Below are 23,727 nucleotides of genomic sequence, written 5' to 3'. Positions count from 1 at the left end.
TTTTTGTAGCATCTTTTAGAGGAAGTGTTCTGACTTTAGAACAACATCTCCCAGGTCACTGACTTTCATTTTAATTTTTTTTCACTTTAATGATTTTTAATTGGGACTGGTGCTAAGGCTGACCTCACCCCCATGACTCTGTGCCTGGGACTGGAACAGTTTGTGGCTATTCCTGGGGCTGTTCACTTCACCCCACAGTGTGGGTGACCCACTCCTTGGCCTCCCAGGATGGAGTAGTGCCAGGTTCCCGGCATGGGGCAGCTTCTAAAATTCCAGGACACCCAGTCCCTGTCTCTGAGGTGTTTGAAGCAAGAGACAGCATTTCTTATGTTATCCTGAGGTTACAAGATGATTGAAGTTACGCAGGAAAATCTGAGGCATCTGCCTCTTGAAATCAGAGAGTTTTAGGGCTCTCCTACAGATTATCTAGATCAACCTCCCAACAGATTCTCAGATCCTTCCAGTAGCAGAGGACTTACTATTTCTCCCTGAATTTCCCCCACTGGTCCCTCAGGGCCCACACAGGTCCTATGGGTGGTGACCATATCCCCAGAGACATCTCCCTTGTCTGAACCAAACAGCCCCAATCCCTCCAGTTGTAATTCACATGCCCAGTGCAGAACCTAAGGGCAAGATTTAAGACAATGCCAACAACCTCAGTAATCAAGATGAGAAGTATTATAATGCAATATTTTTTAAAATTCAAAATTAACACAAAAATCCATGATGAACAAAACGTCAAAATTTTAAACAAAGGTTAAGATTCACAGGACTGGGATGAGGGAGACCTAAGTGATTTAAGTCACACAATTGCAAGACTGGATCTTGTGTTTATTTAAAATTTTGATGTTTTGTTCATCCTGGATTTTTTTTTTGCATTCGTTTTGATTTTTAAAAATACTACCTTAAAATGTCATTTCTCTTGATTACTGAGGTATTTAGCTCCCTCTTCATTTTCACACCTTGCTTTCCTCCCCCCTCCACCCCCCCCCCCCCGATCCTGGCCCTGAACAGGTTGTGTTTATCAAGCTCCTTCCACACTCAGCCCATCCTCTGTGCCTGCTCTTGTTGAATGCTCTCTCCCTGGGGTGTGGGGCCCTCGGTTGAATAAAGCATTCTTATTTGTGTTCTGACCACAGCCAAGTTCCCCCACTAATCTCCAAGAGTCTATGGTCAAAGGAAGGTCTAGAGAGGTGGGAAATGGTTCTTGAATTTGAATTTGTGTTATCCATGACTGCTGGGGACTGTGGTCAGCCTGGCTCAGGCTGCTGAGCTGAAGCCTATATTTTGGGATCCGTCAGTGTCCACGGGGATAAGCAGACACTTGTAGAACCAAGTCAATAAGCTCTTGCCATCCTCATTAGGGAAGCTAAGCAGCAGAAATGGGAAGGGACACACCCAAGATCCTTGTAGTAGGTAGAATCGCAGCCCCTAAAAAGATAGGCCAATGTCCTAACCCTTGGAACCCGTGAATGTGACCTTATTTGGAAAAAAGCATCTTTGCAGATGTAATTAATTGTGGGATCTTGAGATGAGATCATCCTGGACTACCCAGGTAAACCCTAAATGCAATGGCGAGGGTCCTTATAAGAGAAAGGCAGAGGGAGATTTGACCACATGTAGGTGGTCATGTGACGGCACAGGCAGAAACTGGAGTGATACATCCACAAGAAAAAGAATGCCAAGAATAGCCAGCAGCCACCAGGAGCTGGGAGAGAAGCATGGGACAGATTCTCCCTCAGAGCCTCCAGAGGGAACCAGCCCTGCTGACACCTGAGTTTTGGACTCCCAGCCTCCAGAACTGGGAGAGAATAAACTTCTGTTGTTTCAGGCCACCCTGTTTATGGAAATTTGCCATGGCAGCCCCAGGAAACTGCTATAGTCACCCAGCAGGTCCGGGACAGCCCCAGGACCTGAAGCCAGGACTGCTCATTCCCTACTCAGAGCCCCTTCCTCTCTGCCCTGCTCTCTCCCCAAGACTTGTGACAAGCTTAGAAAGGAATGCACCCAAATCAGCCCTTTCTCTCTCAGCTGGCCACTGCTAGTAGATGGCATAACAGGCGAGCATGGGTCTGGTGATCAAGAGATCTGGCACAAATCCTGGCATTCCCACCAATTCATCTGCCTCCGCAGCTAGTCATTCTCCTCACCGCACCCCCACCCCAGCCTTAGTTTCCTCACTGAAAATGAGAGATTTGGACCAGATAACTCCTAGGGTCCTTTCGCAGCTAAGTTCTCTGGCTCTCTGTAAATAAGGTACTGGGTTCTTAGCAGTGAACTGGGTGACATGGTTGTAGTGTTAAACCTTGGAATCCCCAGGATAACGGTGACTCCTGGGAGAGAAAGTTGCAGAATCAGGCAGAACAGTGGCCCCTCTTGGAATGTGTTCTCTGGGGTTCCCCCTTTCAGACACCTGTTGCCAGTCAGGCCATCCCCAACTTTCACTGGCACCCAGGAGAATTCTGGTAGGAGGAATAACAAGGTCGTGAGCCTCCAGAGCACATTCATCAGTCTCTTCCTATTGAAATTTCCAATGATGAGACAAATGCAGACCTTCGGGCTTCCCCGAGCCCATCCAGAGCTCAGTCTTCTAGAACCTTCATGAGAACAGCCTCTGGATACTTGCTTTGGCTCTACTGTCTGGCTCATTCTCACTGAGATTCCCCATTACCAGTCTGCTCCCCCATAGGAACTCTTTGACATTGGTGATTTCCATCGTCAGCTTTCCCTTTCCAAAGTCCCTTTAGGCTTGTTTCCATTGTGAGCCTTTACAACTCTGGTCAGGTTTCTCTGGTGATGGCCCAGCCTCTCTGGACATTTTCCCCATTCTCCTGCTGAGACAGAGCTGGACCGAGGCACTGGATGGAGATGTTCACAGAACCCTGGAATCACTGGGGACCTCAGAGGTGGCCCCAATCCCCCATCAAATGCACAGGCTCATTCTCTGGAAGAGTTTTGTAATGTTTTCTGGCAAGAAGCTTCTGCAACCACCCGTGACTGTTGATTCAACATGGAAGAACTGCAGGAAACACAAATCAAGTGAGTCCTCAGTGTAAAGCCAATGACCCAGGAAAAGCTGTACCCATCTCATCGTCACTGCCATGTGAGCTCCCTGAAAAAGAACATAGAACTTCTGGGAAGCTCTGGGCTCTAGAGAGGAGGAAGGGAAGGGGCCATGGAAAAGTAGGCATGCTCCCTGAGAAGGTCATCCTTCACAAGGCCACTGCCTCTGCCTCCCACCTTCCCCACGAAGCTCCTGTTCCCTTTGCTTCCCTAGGAATTCACTTCGATGGGGGAGAGGTAGTGTAGCAGAGGAACATGGGCTCCAGAGGAAGGGTGCAGTAGCCTGTGGAGGGTCATAAGTAATAAGCTCACTGGCTAGATTTGAATTTTGGCCCCACCACTTCCCAACTGGGAGACTCTGAAAGATGGCTAGTTGTCCGTACCAATATCCATAGCCCCCTGGTCTACCTCAGTAACACAGCTCTGTTTTTTTAAGTAAGTATGTTACCACGCAGCTGAAAAGGGACATTTCCCAGCTTCCCATGTAGCTAGATATGGCCAGGATTCTAAGTCTGGCCAAGGAATACAAATAGGAGTGTTATATGGGACTTCTGGAAGTCTGTTTTAAGGGGAGAGCTTGCCCTTCTTTTCCCTTCTCCTTTGTGTTAGCTGGACTATGGATGGGATGGCTAAAGTTCTAGCAGCCATCTTGAATCAAGAAGTGACCATGAAAAGGAAACTTCATTCTAGGGTAGTGTTGCATACAGATAGGAGCTGGGTCCCTGATTACACTATGAAGCTGTCATGGCAGCCATGCACTGTCAATGCATGAACATCTTTTACATGAGAGAAAAATAAACTATAAGTCACTGATAATTTTTTTTCTGTTATATACAGCTGAATTGGGTGACATAGTGATAGTGATACAGTGACATTGGGCAAGTCATTTGACCTTTCTGAAATTATCTACAATATTGGGGTAATAATATCTTTTATAAGATTTATAAGGATTAGATAAAGTAAAGCAGAGAAAAGTATCATGCAGAGTGCCAAACACACAATAGGTGCTTGACAAATTGTGGTTCTTTTCCTTCTTTAGCACAGCAGCCTCAGAGCTGGAGAAAGGAGTAGTGAGTCAGTTTACACACACATATACACAAATCTGTTCTGGCTTATTATTGGGATTTTACTGAATTTGTAGGTTGATGTAGGAAAAATTGACTTAATAATATATGAACATGAATTTTCTATATCCCTGCATTTACCAAGGTCATTTTTAATTTCTCTCAAAAATGTTTTGTAATTTTCTGTATGGAAATTCTTGCACATACTGTGTTTGGTTTATTTCTAGGTATTTGAGGTATTTTGGTGAATATATGTGCAAATTACTATTGGATGCATACGTAGGGGTGGAATTTCTGAGTCACAGGGTATGCATATGTTCAGCTTAAGTAGACCCTGCCAAACAGATTTCTAAAGTGGTTGTACCAATTTACACACCCACCAGCAGTGATTGAGAGCTCCAGTTGGTTCACAGGCTCACCAACATTTGGTATTGTCGGCTTTTTAATTTTAGCCAATCTAGTGGGTGTGTAGTGGTATTTCATTTGAGTTTTAATTTACATTTCTCTGATGACTAATGAAGTTGAGTATCTTTCCATATCTTTACTGGCCATTTTGATACCCTCTTTTACAAATTTCCTGTTCAAGTCTTTTGCCCATTTTTCTACTTGGATTCTCTGCCTGTTTCTCTCATCCAAGTACTAACCAGGCCCGACCCTGCTTAGCTTCTGAGATCAGACAAGATTGGGTGCATTCAGGGTCATATGACCATAGACTCTCTGCCTGTTTCTTATTGATTTGTAGTTCTTTTTAAATTCTGTGTATGAATCCTTGGATAGTTATATGTATTTATATCTTTGCCCATTCTTGAACTTACACTTTCACTTTCTTAGTGATATATTTTGATGAACAGAAATTCTTAATTTTAGTGTAGTCCAGTTTATTCATCTTCTTTATGATTAGTATATCTGTGTTCTATTTAAACATCTTTGTCCACCCACACTCATGAAAATATTTTCCTATCTTATCTTTTAGAAGTTTTTTTCCCTTTCACATTTAGATATAGAATCCACATGAAATTGATTTTATGTATGGTGTGAGGTAAAATCAAGATTCATTTTCTGCCCATATGTATAACCAGTTGATTCAGGACCATTTATTGAAAAGTCCATCATCCTCACCACCCCCCCCATACTATAGTGTCAACTTTGTCATAAATTAATCATTGTATATAATGTGTATCTGTTCCTGAACTTTCCATTTTCTTCCATCGGTCCATTTCCTTATCCATTAACCAATACCACTTGTCTTAATAACTAAAATTTTATTATAAGACCTGATACTTAGTCATGTAATCTTTCAACTTTATTCTTCTTTAAGATTTTCCTGGATGTTCCTGGCCCTGATGTCATTTTTTCATTTAGAGCTACTCACATATTTACACTTCCCATTACTTTTCATTCCTTCCTGCATTTCTGTTATTCTATTTATGATCACTTTCATTCTGCCCAAAGAACTTTTCTTGATCTTTCTTTTGCTGCGGGTTGGCTCGAGACAAATTCTCTCAGTTTCTGGTTGTCTGAAATTTTCTTTCTTTCACCTCTGATTTTGAGGTGTAGAATTCTAGATAGTCTATTATTTGTCTTCTGGCTTCCATTGTTTCTATTAAGTCAGCTGCTTGACTTATTGTTGCTCTTTTGAAGGTAATGCATCTTCTTTTCTGTAACTACTTTTAAGATTTTGTCTTTGCTTGGTCTTCAGCAGTTTTATTGTGCTGTACTAAAATGAGGTTTTCTTTGGGTTTATCTTGATTATAGTTCACAGAGTTCATACAGCTTCATGAATCTGTTGATTGATTTGTATTTGGAAAAATTCTAGCATAATATCCCTTTAAATATTGTTTCTGCCTATTCTCTCTTTCCTCACATTCCAAGACAACAATTATACATATGCTAGACATTTTCAACATATTCCATATATCTTATGTTCATTTCTTATTTTTTAGCCTTTTTTCCTGTCTGTGTTTCAGTCTGAATATTTATTGCTATTTACCATTACTACACTTTCTTCTAGTTCATTAACCTACTTTCTGCTGTTTCTAATATGCTGTTTCATCCATCTATGGAGTTAATTTCAGTTGTCATATTTTTCGTTTTTAGACTCTTCATTTTATTCTCTTTTTTTCTTTCATAGCTTCCAGTCCTCTGGTAATATTCTCTATCTTTTCATCTATTTTCTTAAGCACATAAATTTTCCTCCTTTAAAGTCATGTCTAAGAACTTCAAGATTTGGATAATCTGTGGGTCTATTGTCTATTTTTCTTCTTTCCTTTATTCTTTCCTTCCTTATTCCCTTCCTCACTTTTTGCCTGCCTTCCTTCCTTCCTTCCTTTTCTCTTTTTATTATTTGATCCCCTTTTCTTGGTGTACCTGTTACATCAACATAATTAGAGATGAAAAATATAGAGGCTACAGATGGTGTTATCTTTCTTCAGAGAAGATTTCTTTCTCTTTAAGAAGATATCTGCCTAGGGGAAGATCACCTAATCCAATCAAGAATTGAGATGATTCCATGCTTGGTTTTGGTTTTTATAGACCTGGTCTGTTTTGGTTTGCTCTTATTCCTGGTATTTGTTCTTCATTGTTATCAGCTGAAATCCTGGGGTGTTTACTGGCCCTGGAGTTCAACTTTTGTCTTCCCTGATACTGTGAGACTCCAGGCACTTCTGCTTAATTTCTAAACCCCTCAGCCACTGCTTTTTCTTGGCTTCTCAGCCTCTTGCTTTATGGAGCTTAGTTGTCTGAAGTATTTCAAGTGCAAAAGCCAGTCTGAATACTGGCCTCACTTTTCTGTGCTTCCTTTTCCTCTAAGACCTTGGTCCTACTTGCTGCCTGATAACCCTGAACTATAGTTTTTTTGTCTTCCCCTCCCAATGGGACTGCTAAAAACTCTGATCCAGTGCTTTGTTTTCCTGCAGTTAGCTTTCCTACCTACAAATCATAAAATGCCTCCAAGGGAAACAGCAAAGAACGCTGGACTCTTCTCAAAGCATTCTCTTCTCTCCAGCATCTTGCTCCTCAAGTCCTAGATGTCCTGGTTGCTTTATGATGCCTTTGAATAGCTATTTTTATGTTTTATTCTGCTTCTCTGAATGTTCTTCGTGGGAGCTTTGGTCTGATATAAGCCATTTCATCATGGTCAGAGTGGAAGTGTGAACTGAGACGATTTTACTTCAAAGATAGAAAACAGCACCCTGGGTTCAGGGTAGCATGCCACTGCCTTCAGCTCTTTCAGGGGCTGTTGTGTATAAGAGGGAACAGACCTGTTTACCACAGCTCCACAAGGAGACACTGTGTGCAGAACACAGGTCAGAGAGAGGTGCTGCAGATGCTGCTTTCAGAACACTGGTCTCTTAGACAGCAAGCACTCCTTAAGTGGAGACTCTCCCTGAAGAGAGAGTGAGCTTCTCAGCACCGAGGAATCTAAGATGGAGCTCAGCAAACATCTGGAAGTTGCTCTTGAGAAGACCCAATAATCGGATTGTAGGAGGGACTTAATCAGTGGTAACCAATTTATATATTCTTGAGATCTTGGAAGGTTGCTAGAAATACAGATTCTGAAATTATCCCATAGACCTACTGAATCCAAATGTAGGGCTCTGGCATCTGCATTTGACGAGGTCCCCGGGTGATCTACAAACTGGGGTATAGGAACAAGGAGACTACCCCCTAGCGTACCTCCCAGATGAGACTCTGGGATCCCCAAATCCCACAGGGAGTGCTAGAGAGAAACTCTGCCGGTTTTGCCGCTCTGGGGAGGGATGGCAGCTGGAGAAGGTTCTTCACCTTCTGCTGTCTTCTGTCCATGACGCTCTCCTCTCCCAGAAAGCAGGACTCTGCTTGGTTCTGTTGGAATGACAGACCCATAAGGTTTAGTCACATTGTGGGTTAGCAAGCTTGTGTGGGCTAGCCTGGGAGCCTAACCACTATTTATAACATAGTTTCTGTGGAAAAATATGTTCCAAGTTCCAACAACTGCCTTTCAAAAATATGCTGGAGCACAACCTGTCAGTAATTGGGACTATCTATATAAAGTTATTTTCTCAGAAACTTTTAGCATCTCATGATAAACCTGACCTCCGAGAATGAGTAATTAATCAACCTTCAGTGTCAGCTCTACAATGGAAGAAATTCTTCTGCCCTGAATAATCAGAGGCCTGCTTGAAGCACAACTACTACTTTTTCTCAGACAGTTGTGAGAGTGTTTCTTCCTGCTGTCATTGTTTTGCCCAAGGGAGACTGGTGCTGGCTTCACCTGCTAAGTGATGAATGGCCTGGGATATAATGTGGTGGCAATGACTTCAACTCGGTGCTTGCTAAGACAGTGAGAATGAGGTCACCTTTCCGGGCTTAGCTACACCTGTCTCATTCCAAGGACTCTTCCCACAGAAATGAGGTCAACAGTCATATTTCCATTGTTCTCCCCCCACCCCCTGCCCCTCACCCCCTGGATAAAGAACAGTGTTATGAGATAGAAAGATGTGGATTTACAAGTACACGTGTAAAAAGTATACATGGGGGCTTGTGTTTGCTCCAAGGTCAAACTGAATAAATGATATGATTCTGTTCCCCCTACTGTCTCTACAAAAAATGGCCCCAAGAAATGACATTAAGGAAGTTAAAAAATTATTTATCCCTTGGTGAGACCACACTGAGAATGTTCACCTCAGGTCTGGACCCCTGACTTTAAAAGGGTCATAGAGACCTTGAAGGATGATGCAGTGGCATGTTCTGGGTAGGGAAGAGGTCTGGAAACATCATCTGAGTATAATTATTAGGTTGAACAAACAGGACTCCAATACAGACACCGCCAGCCCTCGATGCTTTTGTATACATCAGAGAAAGCCCACAGGAGCAAAATCCAAGAGAGAAGTCAAACAGGCCTCAGAACTTTTATACTTAAAGCAACTAGAGAAAACAAGCTCAAGTAATTTGTAATACTTTTAACATAGCCAATAGCTAAATTAATAACCAGAAAAAGACCCAAATCATATTTAAAAATCAAACAAAATATAGCCAAATAGTAAAAGATGGAAAAATAACAAGAACGTATTTAAACAAAATGTTAAAAGGTGTGACTACCACCATAGCAATATGGTAGAAAGAAGAAAAACACCTAAGAAATAAAAATTGCTTATCAGTATTTGAAAGGAACTCACTCTAATCATTAGAGAGATGCAAATTAAAATTAAAAGGGGATGTACTTTTTTTTTCTTAACCTAACAAACACGATTTTTAACACTGTAATATCTATTGCTGTCAAAGATGCAGGAAATGGGTACTTTCATACCCAGGGGAATTTTAATTTCTCGTATTTGGGGAGAATATTTTGGCCCAAATATGGATGAATCGTGTTTAAGTTATACTCTTTGCCTCAGCAATTATACTTCTGGGAATTTATTCTGAAAAAATAAGTACCAGTATGTGTTCAGAAAATTTAGATGTAAGGATGCTTTTTGTAGTCCTATAATTGGGACAAATTCAAAAGAGCCTAAATGTCCAATAATTGGAGATTGGTTAAGGAAGTAAGGTAGGGCGTGCATGCACCAAAGGACTGTTGGCCCCTGTCAGCACAGATGTCAGCACGGATGTCAGCGTAGTCTTGGCTCCTCAGGACATCCTGGGTTAGCAGCCGCACCATCCACGCTGGGTGGCCAGGTCCAGTCAGCCACCTTTACTGTTAGTAACAGTGGGTGGCATTTGTGGGGCACCAGCATGTCCTGGATATCGGGCTGGACACTTTGCATGCTTCATGTCACTGAATCCTCATGGCCACACAGCAAGGGAGGACACAGAGACCTGGAGGAGATAAGACCTCACCCCAGTTCACTGTTAGCAAACCACAGAGCCAGAGCTGGGGGTAGGCCTGCCTGCTTCCAAATCCTCTGTCCTTACCACTGTGCCAGGCTCCTACCTATGTTGCCAAGAGAAAACTTCTAGATCATCTGATCCCACCTCCTCGTTTTTCAGATGGAGAAATTGAGGCTTAGGAAGGATCTCTGTAGGTATTGCTGTGGGTTCTGGTGATACCTCAGTGATCAAGACAGAAAACCTCCTGACCCCATAGAGCTTAATTCTAGTGGGGGAGGGGGGAGGAGAGGAGGAGGGACGGCTGGAACAACAGACAATATGAATAACACATAAGTAGGAACATTGCAGGCAGTGAAAAGTACAGTAAAGAAGATCAAACCAGTAGAGAGAGAATGCCTGGGGTGAGGGGTTTTTAGAAAGAGTGGGTCAGGGAAGCCACTCCTGAGAAGTGACAAGTGTTGACATTTGAATGTGGAGAATATCATGCAAAGAGCTGGGGAAGCTTTCTGGCAGAAGAAACAGCTGGTGCAAAAGCCCTGAGGTGTGAACAAACTTGATGTGATCAAAGGACCCAAGAGGTCTAAGGGAGAGAGTGCTTCTCATAAGGGACCCCGGGGTGCTTCTCGGGGAGGAGGGTGGAGAGCTGAAAGCTAGCCCCATGGGAGTGCGTGAGGGTGGAGGGTGTGAGGGACAGTGAGGAGCGGCTCAAGGCCCTGAGTGAGGCTAGAGACAGACACAGTGCTACCTCTTTGAGAAACCCTTGGATTTGAGGAGCTTCTGCCATGTGTTTTGAGTGATGAACAAATGTGATGGCTGGACATGACGCATTTCCAAGGAAAACTGTCAACAGGGATAAGACCTGAGTCATCCAGTGAGAGCTGAAGCAAAAAAGGAGGGGGAGCTATTGCTGGGACACCAGCATTCCCGTTTTGTCAGGCAGAACTCCTCACCTACAGGGTCCACAGTTGGAGGCACTTGGCTGTCCCCAGGCACATGCGAGTGCCACCCTATTCTGCTAACACCTTGGACCAAAGGCAAGAGGCTCACTTGGGCTCCAGCCATGAGACCCAGCCCTCAAGGGCTCAGCCTCATCACCCTCCTTAGGCACTAAACCTGGCCCCAGACATCTCAGGGTAGTTTTCAAAAAGCAATTATGCCCTCAAAAGTCACTAACGAAAGAAGTAACAAGAGATGGAATGGGACCAGTGTAGCTACACACACACACACACACAAGCTGTTTGACCTTGGACAAGTCTCTGGACCTCTCTGTGCCTCAGGCTGCAGGTGGCGGGAGCACGTATGACCATCTCTAAGAGCCCGTCCCAGTATAAACTGACAATGAGTCAATGGTTTCTATATGTGATTTGTCCCCAAAGAGGTTTTTTCCAAAGACTAAGCTGTGCACTCTGATGACAGAGGAGTTCAGAAATGACTTGAGAGGCCCGTGGAAAGGTTGAGGGTGATGAGTTTCCCTGGGGTGGCATCCCTTTGGATGTGTAAGCCTCAGCAACTGGAGTAAAAAGGTTTCCCTTACTTTGTGGCCACAGTCAGAATGTTAATATCACCAATGAAATTCTTTTATGAAATTCAGTTCTATGGGAGAAAAAAATTCTTTTTTTACAAAATGCTGAATTAGTCACAGATCTTGCTATATTGCAGAAGGGGAAAATGGAGGGGCACAGTATAGGGTCAGAACAGCCTTTACATCTGGGCACCTGGGACTGGCCCTAGACCTCATGTTCTAGGCAGGCCTCACTTGGGCCCCGGGGGCTCAGAATCCACTAGCCATTGGGACATACCCCCCACCCCTGAGCCTGCACCTCCTCTCTCCTACATCACACCCCGAATTTCTTGCCCAACAGCTGGAACCACTTCTAGAGCCAGGGTTGGCCCTCTTGAGGTTGGGCTGCACCTCTGGGATGGTTAAAGGTCTCTGATGCTGGAAGTGGGGAGGTGTGGACCAAGCTTGGCTGGGCTGCAGGGGTGGGCCCCACAGCAAGTCTAGTTCCCCCTGTGCCTCTGTGTCCCACCTGACGCTTGGAGGAGCCCCAGAATTCTGAATTCAAACTTGCCCTTCCAGATCATGAGGAAGGTACATTCTTATGATGGGGAGATAGAAAGTATTTTATCGAGCAGTTTATTTGCTTGTCTATAGCTTAAATATTTAGATATATGGAATTTAGACCTATGGTCCTCCACTGTACTGTAGCTCCAGGCCCTGCAAATGTCACAGGGAGGCCTGGTTAGGGTGCATTATTCCTTCACCCTAGCCTTGCTAGACAGCCAGGGCACAGTCTCAGCCTTGCCACTCACTGGCCATGTGGTCCTGGGCAAGTCAACTTCCCTGAATCGGTTTTCTCATGTGTAAAATGAGGACAGTAATAGTCCCCACTGCATGAGGTCGTTGTGTGGATTAAATGAGATAATGCCGATAAAGAGCCTGGCACTGTGCCTGGCTCACAGTAAGCATTGGAGAGTGTCTGTTCTTGGCACCACGTGCCTGACGTCCCAGCTGGCTGTAACCTGGTGTCCCCCCACCCCTCTGTTTTACAGACTCCACAGCAATATGAGAGAGAGTACAACAACAAGCGGTCAGGCGTGGGGCCCAGCAAGTTCCACGGGTATGCCTACGATGGCATCTGGGTTATCGCCAAGACGCTGCAGAGGGCCATGGAGACGCTGCACGCCAGCAGCCGGCACCAGCGGATCCAGGATTTCAACTACACGGACCACACGCTGGGCAGGATCATCCTCAATGCCATGAATGAGACCAACTTCTTCGGGGTCACGGTCAGTCCCACGCCCCAGACTCCTCTTTCCCTAGTGCCCCTTGGAGATTTACAAGGCAAGAGGGGCTGAGTCACATGCTCTTTGAGACAAGGTCCCTTTTCTGCAATCATTGAAATAACTTCATGTGGGTTGTAGGATTGCAGGGCTGCCAAAATGAGGGACAGGTTCAGTGCCGCTCTCTGACAGGCTGGGAAGATGCTTCTCTGTAGCTCTCGGATTACAAAGGGCATAGTGAGTTGACTGTACACAGAGCAGTTAAAATTCACCAGGTGGAGGATGGGGGCAGCAAGAGCTCTGGACCCAAAATCAGGTTCAAATCCTGGGCCTTTAGAGGTACCATCTCCAAACCATAGAGTTTTCATTCCCAGAATGGAAATAGTACCTACCTCATGAGGTAGGTATAAAGATGAACCATTACAAAGTAAGAACGGCTAATATTTGTTGAGCAGGCTACTTGCTCTGAGCCTCAAGGTTCTCATCTGGGAAATGGGGATAATAATATACGTCTTGCAATGACAGTAATTGCTAACATTTCTTTAATGTTTATCATGTGCTGCATACTTCACTATGCATTTCATGTAGATTAGACGTAATAATGTATGCCCAATGCTAGGCCCATAGTAGGTTCTCAATACATGCTAGGGTTATTAGTGTTAGTAATGATCTCATTGCATCCGTATGCCATCCATAGGAAGTAGATGCTCTTATTAGCACCATTAGAGGTGAGGAGCCTGGAGCGCAGAGCATTTAAGTTTTATAGCCAGCCGGAAGTGGACCTGGGATTTGAACCTGGGTCTAGCTCTTAATTGCTGCATTCTTCTACCTTCTGGTAGTGGACGTAAGTGACAGTTAATTATGTCTCATGATGATGTATTTGTTACTGACTCTGCTCTCAGAAAATAAGGAAAATTTGCCTAAAGAACAGGTTGAAATGGCTAAAATCCTGTCTTGTGTCCTAATTTAAAGAGTCAAGAGAGAAACAGTCTGTCTTGGGGCATTAAGAAGAGTAGACAAGATGAGTTGATTGGTATATGTCTCACACGTTCTTACTCCTTTGTGGGCGTGCTCAGGCTTGCTGGTTGATAGTCTGGTAGGCAGGGCGGTGCACGTGCTGAGGGTGTAGACAGTGATGTGGTTGCTGAGGTGGGTAAGATGGGCCCCCTGTCCTGGAGCCCATGGTCCAAATGCAGGAGCGAGAGCTGGACACAGATGATAATAAGAATTAAAAGGGCTCAGCACCATGGCAGAAGCGTTATGAGCCCAGGGGGGTTTCCATGACCATGGATGAAAAGTCAGGGAGCTTTCTGGAGGAGGTAGCTCGGGTGCTGTGCCGTAGACATGCAGAGAGGGGGCCGGCAGTCTGGCAGATGGAGCGTGGTAAGCGAGGCAGAGATGCGTGAGTGTGTGCAGGGACAATTACTTTGCTGGGATAATTGGAAAGGAGGAGGATGAGGCTGCGAAGGTAAGTTGGGGCCCACTTCTGAAGGAACAAGCTAAGGAGGCTGGCCTTCATCTTACAGGCCACTGATTCTCAAAGTGCACCTTGACCAGCAGCACCCTGAGCGCTGGTTAGAAACGCACATTCTCCAGCCCAACCCCAGACGCACGGAATCAGAGTCTTGGGTTGTGGCCCTGCCTCCCCCAGGGTTTAACAGCCCCCGCCCACCCCGGGTGGTGCTAGCCAGCAGGAGAGTTTGAGTGCGGCTGCTCCGAGCCGGGAGGGGAGCTGCTGAGGCTTACTGAAAAGAAGTCCATCTTCAAAATCCCAGACCAGAGCCACTCTTGACCTGACCATGGACAGCTCTTGGCCTCTGCTCCCACAGTTCAGACGTGGGGGCTCTGAATAGTTATGGACAATACCTGTGTTTATAGTGCAGCCTGGATTCAGACAGTAAACTTGAACAGCTGTCAAAAATTTGGTTTCAAAAAAAGGTTTTTATCCTCAGAACCTCCTAGAAAATCTCACGTGGTGCTGGTATGTAATGCAGGTTAAAGATCAGTCTCTCATTTGAAAGAAGGAGGAACCCAGCATCCTGCTTGTTGAGCCTCCCTTCCCACAGCCCCCGAGCCCCCCCTCCAGTCCCCTGCCCCCAGAATGGCCCCACAGGTACCCCAGAAGTCCTCCCTCTTCTGGTACAGACACAAGACAGCACCTCAGAGAGGGTGGGACTCACCTGTCCCCCACCAGGAGCACTGTGGCAGAGCCGTCTGAAAATGTGGGTACTCTTCTTCAGGTCATCTTGCCGCACTTAGTTTCTTATTTACTAGAAGGAGTCTGTAGTATCTCCAGCTGGAACAGCTGGATAGAGAGCTACAGAATCTAGGAAGCATTCTGCGCCCCTCCTCATCTGAGAGCTCGGCATTTTGCCCAGATGCCTGGTGTATCTTAGTGGGAGATCGTTTATAACCCCTTCCAAGTGCTCCCTTTCATCTGCGCCAAATAACGCATAATCCCCACTTGATGAGCAATTAGAGAAGACCGCCTGAACACTTCACACGGCTTGAAGATGAGTTTCTTTTTAATGAGAAATTCCTTGACCCATATTTATTTATGCCCGCTCCAGTTTGTAATTCATAACTCAGCGAATGTCAGGATTGAAAGCGCTCTTTAAAATCCTCAAGTTCGGCCCCCTCATGTTGTAGATGAGTATCCGAGGTCCAGAAAGGGAGCTTGCAAAGTCCCACGGAAGGATGGTTTGGCTGGGCCCTGTCCGCACCACAGCCAGTGCCCCCTCCCTTCCCTTCTCATTGTGCACATTCCCCTTTACTGGAGTAAGGGATTACCACAGTGACACAGTTCTGCGCTTTTTTCCCCCTTCCTCCTGATCCCCTTTGTCACATATTAATATGTGCTTGTCACTGGGCTGCAAACAGGTTTCATTAAAATTGTCTTCTGATCAGAGAAGAAAGGACATCTTCTGACAAAAGAAAAAGTGTCTCTGTGGTCCAAGGAGACCACAGAAGGCCAAGTTCAGCCATAAATAAAGAGTTGGAAAGGAAAGGAACGGGGGGGTGGAAATAAATTGCAGCATTTTCTATTTGCTGCAGCATTTTCATTCTACAGTGCACATGGTGTCCATTTTTCCACTCTCAGGCAGGCACTTTATTCTGCGTCACCCTCATTCAGCATGTTTACTATACGGAAAATCGTTTAAACACATTAAATTAATTATATCCGTGACTCAATTTCAATTGATTCAGTGTGCACACTCTGGTCTGGGAACCGGGCCTGTGGTTCCTGGTTGGCATGCTAAAGAAGAGATTTCCAATTCTTCCATGCGTCCTAGATCCAGACTCAGCTGTTAGCTTGGGGCCCAGCTCTGTTTTACCTTCTTAGGAGCTCTCCTCCCAGTTATGCTTCTCAGGGAACACTGGGTTGTGGATTCTGTGTCCCCACCTGCACACTGATGGCCTGGGGAGTCCTACCTGCCTCTGATTCCCTGAGTACACTGTTCTAAGTTTTGGCCCAGTTACTACCTCTTACCTCTCTATGGTCTGCAAATCTCAGAATGCTCTCCCACGTGGAAACCCCTCTTCTGCCAAATGTATGATCAGAAACTCCTGCTGGAGTTGGCTATTTAAGGTATCAAAAGCCCAGAGCATTCTGAGAATCCCAGCTCAGCCGGTTTCCTCGGGCAACATTCCTAACCTTCTAGATGTATAAGCAGCTCCCAGGGAACTTCCTTAAAAATTCTGATTTCCCAGCCCCACCCAGAACTTCTGATCCAATGGTTCCAAGGAATTCACAGGATTAACAAGTAGGCCTGGTGATTCTCAAATAGTAACCATGAGAATTGCTTGGGGCTCTGATGGATTTGCCCCTGCATACATGTGTGCACGCGCGGGCACACACACATTTTGATTTTAAACCTGTCAGAGATGTATTTGCTCCTACATTTGTTCACTCCTTTAGTAGCCCCTGGGCTGGGTGCTGGGAGCTGAAAACATGGAAAGGAATAATGTGTGGTCCTTCCCTTAAGAACTCCCTTCCCAGTGAGGGATATAGACAAGTAGATGAATAATTGCTGGGCACTATCCAAGGTCTGTCCAAAGCCCTTGGAGGGAGGGTTCCGTTCAGCTTACGGGAGTAAAGACCAGAGGGCTGTCTTTGGTTTTCCTGCAGTTCAGTAAGCAGTATGATAATTGCAAGGAGCCTGTGTGGTGGTGCATTCTGACCCTGTGCCATGTGTTGGGTAGCGAGGATGCGATGTCAGGCTCCTCCATGCCCAGGACTAATGGTGGTCTACTGTGATGTAACAGACTCCCTCTAATTCGGTGTTTCTACCAAGCATACACTAAATTCATCAACCAGCTTATATCCATAATGCTTCAAAACATGCTTGGGAACATGTGCTAAATATCCAGGTAAAAATGAAACCCTTCATTTTCTTTGGGTGATCACTTTTTTTTTTTTTAAGATTTTATTTATTTTTTTGAGAGAGGGAAAGAGAGAGAGAGCCTGAGCAGGGGGAGAAGCAGAGGGAGAAGCAGACTCCCCACTGAGCAGGGAGCCTAACTTGGGGCTTAATTCTAGGACCCTGAGATCATGACCTGAGCCAAAGGCAGACACTTAGCCAATTGAGCCACCTGGGTGCCCTGGGTGATCACTTTTTAATTTTTTCCAGTTTCCAGTCTCTTAAAACAAGGATGACATACCAGCTCTCAAGTGGACAAATCCTTTGGGCATGTCAGCTTAAGATATGGTGGCTCTAACTCGCAGTATACCCCCTTAAGTAAATGTCCCTTCTGATTTGTCTCTTACAATGACACCGTATTTACTTCGTAGTGCCTAGGACGGAGGCTAAATTAATATAATCTCATTGTACCCCATGATGAAAACATAATACGTGCAACATTTTTCCTGGAACGTTACTGAGGGTATGCACCAGCTTTGCATGGGGGCTGTGAGGCTTCCAAGAGCATTCGGCACATGGAGAAATTGAAAGAGGCTCCCAGGGATTATCTTTGATTATAAGAAGAGGGCCCATTCTTTCTAAACTCTTTCCTGTGATTGCCTCCTCCCTCCCTGTGGACGGACCTAATGTAGAAATGATCCAAAGTTCCTCCAAATAATAGCCCTGTTCTTCATCGTCTGCCCAGCCTCTCAACCAGCTGTGGGTCTGGCCATCTCGGTGTAACATCTGTCGGGGGAGACCAGCAGCCTCAGCTTCGGGCATGTCACCTCCAATGGCAGTCATCTCTAATTGATCACACCAAGGAGGTGACGAAGAACAGCAGATGGGGATTTGCAGAGTTTATTGTTCTATTTGCTTTTGTTGCTGGTGAACAGCAATCCAGCCTTCGCTGGTGTAGCCCTGCGATTTACATGATGATATAAATCATCATGCAAGATTTGTTAAAAAAATATATATGTATCTCCTCTAAGACTCAAATACTGCCACTGTGCTCCCCCTGCCAACATCTTACCTGAAAAGAGGGCATCACAGAGTAAACTCGGTTTGGTTGAAATGCCAATGACTGTAGGTAGTTAGGGGAAGCCAGTGAGATGCTCATCCCAGGGAGATATTAGCTAAAGCCCCTTTTTATGTCACACACACTGCTCCCTTGTCCTACTGGGATGCTGAAGTTGCGTAGTTGATTTTTTATCCAAATAGGAAACTTCATGCCACACACACACACACACACACACACACTCATACGAATTAGTAAACATCCTCTTGCTAGAGTTGGCCCATCTCGCCTGCCTGTCCCATCTTTTGGACTCCTGGTCTTATTCTCTAAGTCTTATTCTCTAAGACATGTTAATCTACAGGCTTTGCACCAGCCACCCATTCATGATTTCTATCTGGTATCAGCATTTCAGATTGAATTCCAGTGAGATAAGAGACAGAGCACTAGGAAGTCTAGCCGGAAGTAGAGAAAACTCGACCAGTCCCGGATCTGACCCCTTCTGGTACTGGTCCTTCCCCCAGTCATGACTCCATCCCCTGGACTATCAGGGCTCTGGCTGTTCCTTCATTTTGTACTCGAGGCCGTCACTAGGAACTTGTGACTATGATGTATCTACTGTACATCCTAGAAAATCGGGCTTGTCCCAGTGACCTCACGTTAGCTCCGACACCATTCAAGCTTTCCTAATTTAAGGCCTTCCTTTCCTGAGCCTCTCTTGGCTGTTCCCAGGAGCCATAGCCAATCCACCCCAAACTTCCCCTCTGCATCCCACCTGTCTCTGCCCCATCCCACACTCTGGGAGTTCCAGGGGAATTACATCATAGACAAACTTAACTGAGGAGCTGATTTGAGAACTTGGCTAATGCCCCCCACCCCCAGCTCAGATAAAATGTACCATGTCCTGGGGCATGGCGGTGATGAATTACAACAGGAAATGCAAATTCGTAAAGTCAGACAAAAGGAGGCCACAGTCCACCTCTTAGAGCTGTGTGACCTCAAGGAAATTATTTACCTCTCATCTATGGAGGGAAATATAACCTACTTCATAGGGTTGAGAGGGTAAGTAATGATGGTGTTTAGCTCCCCAACCACATCATCACTATTTCTATTATTATTACTACCGCTGTCCCCATGTTGACTTTTCAAAGAACAGAGTTTATGTGGGTCTAATTAAGCAGTATTCAGAATCAAGTCCAGCAAAACAATCGTTCTGTACCTACCGAGTGCCAGTCTGTTTCACATATACTATCTCATTTAATTGTCTCAATAACAAATCCATTAACTTGTATTAAGGTTGTAGCGGTTTACTGTCAAAACAGAATGGAGTCAGCCCTGCTTGTAAGCAAGAATACTTTCGAGTGGGGCGCCTGGGTAGCACAGTCGTTAAGCGTCTGCCTTCGGCTCAGGGCGTGATCCCGGCGTTATGGGATCAAGCCCCACATCAGGCTCCTCCACTGGGAGCCTGCTTCTTTCTCTCCCACTCCCCTGCTGTGTTCCCTCTCTCGCTGGCTGTCTCTCTGACACATAAATAAATAAAAAATCTTTAAAAAAAAAAAAAAGAATACTTTCGAGTTTCCTACCTGCTGCCATTCACTCTGGGGATTTGATACTCACCTTAGAAGTAGAAGGCTTTTGCTCGCAGACCCCACCTCTGTTCCTCTGTTTAGTCTGGCTCAAACTCCCACGGCCCTGAGAATTAGCACTCAGCATTACACACGAAAGCTAGCTAGAGCAGATGCTGTTAGTGTCCCAGCCATATCTCCTGGGATCTCTCGTAGGGCTTTGGTCAGGTCTGCCCAGCCCCTAGCCGTGCAGGTGTCCCTGCTGATGGCTCACGCCTTGGGTGATTGAAGGTGCCTGGGACCTACACCCTAGCCCAGCGGCCTGCAGCAATGACTGGCTGGCCTGGTCCTATGACACCAGCGCTAGTCACGCTCCAGAGCTCCCTGTGAGATTAGGGTGAGGCTGGCCCTCACCTGAAACCACATTCTTGGCCTTCTCTCTCCTCTCACCCTTACAAGTTTCTCCAGAGAACACATCTTTAAAAAAATCGCTTGCACACAATTCCCTGTCCTGGGCTTCTTGACCTTCTGGAGGACCCAATCGAAGATACCCAGGTATCTTTATGGGAAATGTAAATGTCCTCAAGAGGGAATTTTTCCTGTAACCTAATTGTCATCTCTGCATTTAAGTTTAGCAGCAACCCTCCCCCGTCGCCTCCCTCACACCAGGGAGAGGGTTCTGGACTCTTCTCCCTGAGTATACTCAGTTGCATTTTGCTTCTGCCCTTGCCCGTTGCAGTCAGCCTGGGGGAAAGCCATACCTGCCTCCTCTGATGAAGTAGCAGCTCCCAGATTTGCAGGCACCACAGCTTTTCATGCCTCTGGTCTCACAGTTCTGCACCCGGCATTTTACAGCTGGTAGAAGCTCTTCACCACTGGTAACCTTGAGTTAACTTTGTTGGATGTAATCCACACATGATTGAGAAGTTCAGTCACACTCTCCCACTCTGCTGCCTTTGGGGTTCTAGAAACTAAAAAGACTTTTTCTGCCCAATAAATAATCAGAACTGACAAGAGAAGTAGTAACAGGATCTATAGTTGTTGAATCTGCTAATAATGATCCCCAAATTCTTGCTGTGATGGCTGGCATCAGTGTTTCACACAGGTTGTGAAATCTCCCCAGCATGTCTGTGTAGGGCTGGAGACAAGGGCTCCTGAGGCAGGAAAGAGGCAGGAGAGAAACCCACCCTCTAACCCCCTCCCCGGTCTCTCCCATCCCTGTCTCTCTGGGGCTCAAGTCCTAGCGCCTGAGGGGGAGAAAGGGTTGCTGATGGGCCCTCTGTGACTTCAGACTGTCAGGAGTATTTTCTAGAGGTAATTGTTAGCAATAAACAACTATGATAATAATAATAATAATCACTGTGTGACTGCCCTTGTGCACGGAGTACATTTATAGTCTCTGGCTCCTTCATTGTTCAGTGCAATTCCATTTATTAACATAATGCTAATAATAGCTATCAATTAATGAGCTCCTCCTGCATCCCAGGCATCACCCTAAGCACTGTACACATGTTATTGAATGTGATGCTCCAAACAGCCACCAGGTGGGGGATGGGTAATTCCACGTGCCCCAAAGCCTCCTCCCAGTGAGCTGTGTCCAGCCCTCTCACCTCTCTGTCCCATCTCGCCCCCGTGTCACCTTGTCAGGGAGGCCTCGCCCACACCCTATTTAAAGTCACAGCTCCCACCCCCTCATTCTGTCTCACCGCAGTTACCCCCACCACCCCCACAGTGCCTCCTGTTAAGACTTAGAGCTGAGTGCCTGGGACATACTAAGTACCTGATCAATCTTTGTTTAATGAATGAAGGGTTTCAATAATTAACGACCATGTCATAGATTTTTTGAAAACAGGCTGAGCAAAGATAAATGATGTACCCAGCATCCTACAGGTAGTGAGTAACAAGAGTGTATTCAAAACCGCCCGATCTGGCTAACTCAGAAGCCCATGTTCTTCACCATTTAAGTGTTCCATTAATTCGACCAACAATGCTAGCACCTCCGATAAGCCAGAGCTGGGCCAGGCAGGGGGAGCAATATGGAAGGTCTGCTTCCAAGGAATTCGCTGTCCAAACAACCTCGTGAGACGTGTGGGAAGGGAGCAAGAACCACTTTCCCCAAGTTAACAGTGGAGGATTTTGTGGGCTCCCAGCCTGCATTGGCTTATCTGTGTGTCCGTCTGCCCCTTCCCAGTGGACAGTGAGCCTGGGAGCTCCTTGACGGGACTGGGGCTCATCATTCTCTCTGTACCTCTGGTGCCGTGTATAATACTGGCTCTTAGTCCTTGAACTACATGTTCGTTGATTGAATGAATGAGGAAATTGTAGCTCAGCGCAGCAGAGCGGCTCGACTGGGCTCCCACGGTGTTACTGGTGAGCCTCGTTCAGAATCACATCCTAGTTCTTCTGATTCTAAAGGCAGGTGTCTCCAAATCTTGGGTTCCAGGTGCCACTCGGCTGCCCTCCCCCCACCGTTTCTTTAACACAATTACAAATGACTGCAGATAACGTACAGCACGGGAAAGAAACCTACTCCTTCTGCTGTCAGACAGATTTGAAAGATCAAAATAATGTGGTTTAGCAATTTGTTTCAATTGATGCCTAGCCTTCCAAAGCTTGCAAGTTTGACTTTCTCAAGTCAGGGAAAAAATAGCTGTTTCCTTATGAAAAGCAGTGTGGGGGAGTGTATCGTCTCATGAGAGCTTCAACAGAGCCCTATGTACAGACACTGTCCAGGTCTCTGCGAGAAACAAAGGAAGGAGCCAGTGAGAAGGTGGTCATAGTAACAATTACTGTAATGACAAATGTCATGATAATGGGAATGGCTGTAATTTTAAATGCTCACTATATGCTGGGTGCTGTGCTAAGCTCTTAAATGCATTATCTCATCTGATACTTATAATAACTCTGGTGATGGGTTGAATTGTGTCCCCTTAAAAATCCATATTTGAACTCCTAACCCAAAGTGCCTCAGGATATGACCTTATTTGGAAATAGGGTCATTGCAGATGTAATTAGTTAAGATGAGGTCCTACTGGAGTAGGGTAATCTGGTTTAACTAGCATCCTTATAAAAAGGAGAAAATTGGAGACAGACATGCACACAGGGAGAACACCACGTGCAGATGAAGGCAGAGAGGGGGTGATGCTTCCGCAAGCCGAGTAACACCAGCGATTGCCAGAAATCCACCAGAAACTGGAGAGAGAGGGGTGGGACTGACTCTCGTCTGCAGCCCTCAGAAGGAACCAGTTCTGCTGACACTTTGATCTTGGACTTTCAGCCTCCGGGGCCGTGAGACAGTACATTTCAGTGGTTTAAACCACCCAGTTTGTGATGTTTTGTTAAGGCAGCCCCTAGCAAACTAATACAACCCCATGGAATGGCAGCTGTCATTACCAGCATTTGGCAGGTGAGAAAACTCAGAGGTTAAATAATTTACCCAAGGTTGGACACAGGACACAGTCTGCCTAATTTTTTACCCTCGCAGTTAACCAGTATCCTATACCTAGACAAGCTGTCCTCTGTTAGGGGCCAGAAGAATCCCAGCCAGAGAAGAACAGAACTGAAAGGAGCCAGTGAGACCTGCATGTCTCACCACCCACTGTCCAGGTGGGAAGTCTGCGGCCCTAGTGTGAGGTGAGGCTGGAGCCAGGGCCCTGGCCCCTCATCTCTAGGCGGGCAACTCTCCCTGATGACCGGCTTCTGCTGCCTGAGGGGAAAGTTCTGTGCCTCTCAGTATGGCCAGCCCATCCCAGAAGCAGCTCCTTATGTTTCACTCACTTACTCCCCTGACTGGGGGAGCAAGGGTATTTGCAACCCCGTGTTTTTCAAATAACATATATGCATTGAACACTACATCAAAAACTAATGATGTACTATATGTTTGCTAACTGAACATGATTTAAAAAAAAGTAAAACATATGTGTCCTTTTCGGATCACGAAAATAATACACGATCAGAAAGAAAATGTAAAAAGTACAGGCGAGCACCGAAAAGAAAATCAAAGTCACCCGTAACTTCATCATTCAGAC

General features: G+C 45.7%; 1 protein-coding gene across 1 annotated transcript in view; it reads left to right on the top strand.

Annotated features, from left to right (window-relative positions):
- Positions 1-23,727, top strand: part of GABBR2 (gamma-aminobutyric acid type B receptor subunit 2) — a 336,894-nt gene that overhangs the window by 188,950 nt on the left and 124,217 nt on the right. Inside the window, exon 7 of the mRNA XM_048223257.2 lies at positions 12,489-12,725. Coding sequence (XP_048079214.1) covers positions 12,489-12,725 — 237 coding nt within the window. The remainder of the gene's footprint in view (positions 1-12,488; positions 12,726-23,727) is intronic.

The sequence above is a fragment of the Ursus arctos genome, unplaced genomic scaffold, assembly GCF_023065955.2.
Source record: "Ursus arctos isolate Adak ecotype North America unplaced genomic scaffold, UrsArc2.0 scaffold_18, whole genome shotgun sequence".
NCBI lineage: Eukaryota > Metazoa > Chordata > Mammalia > Carnivora > Ursidae > Ursus > Ursus arctos.
The sequence above is the reverse complement of the archived record's forward strand: the minus strand, read 5'-3'. Positions and strand labels throughout refer to the sequence as shown.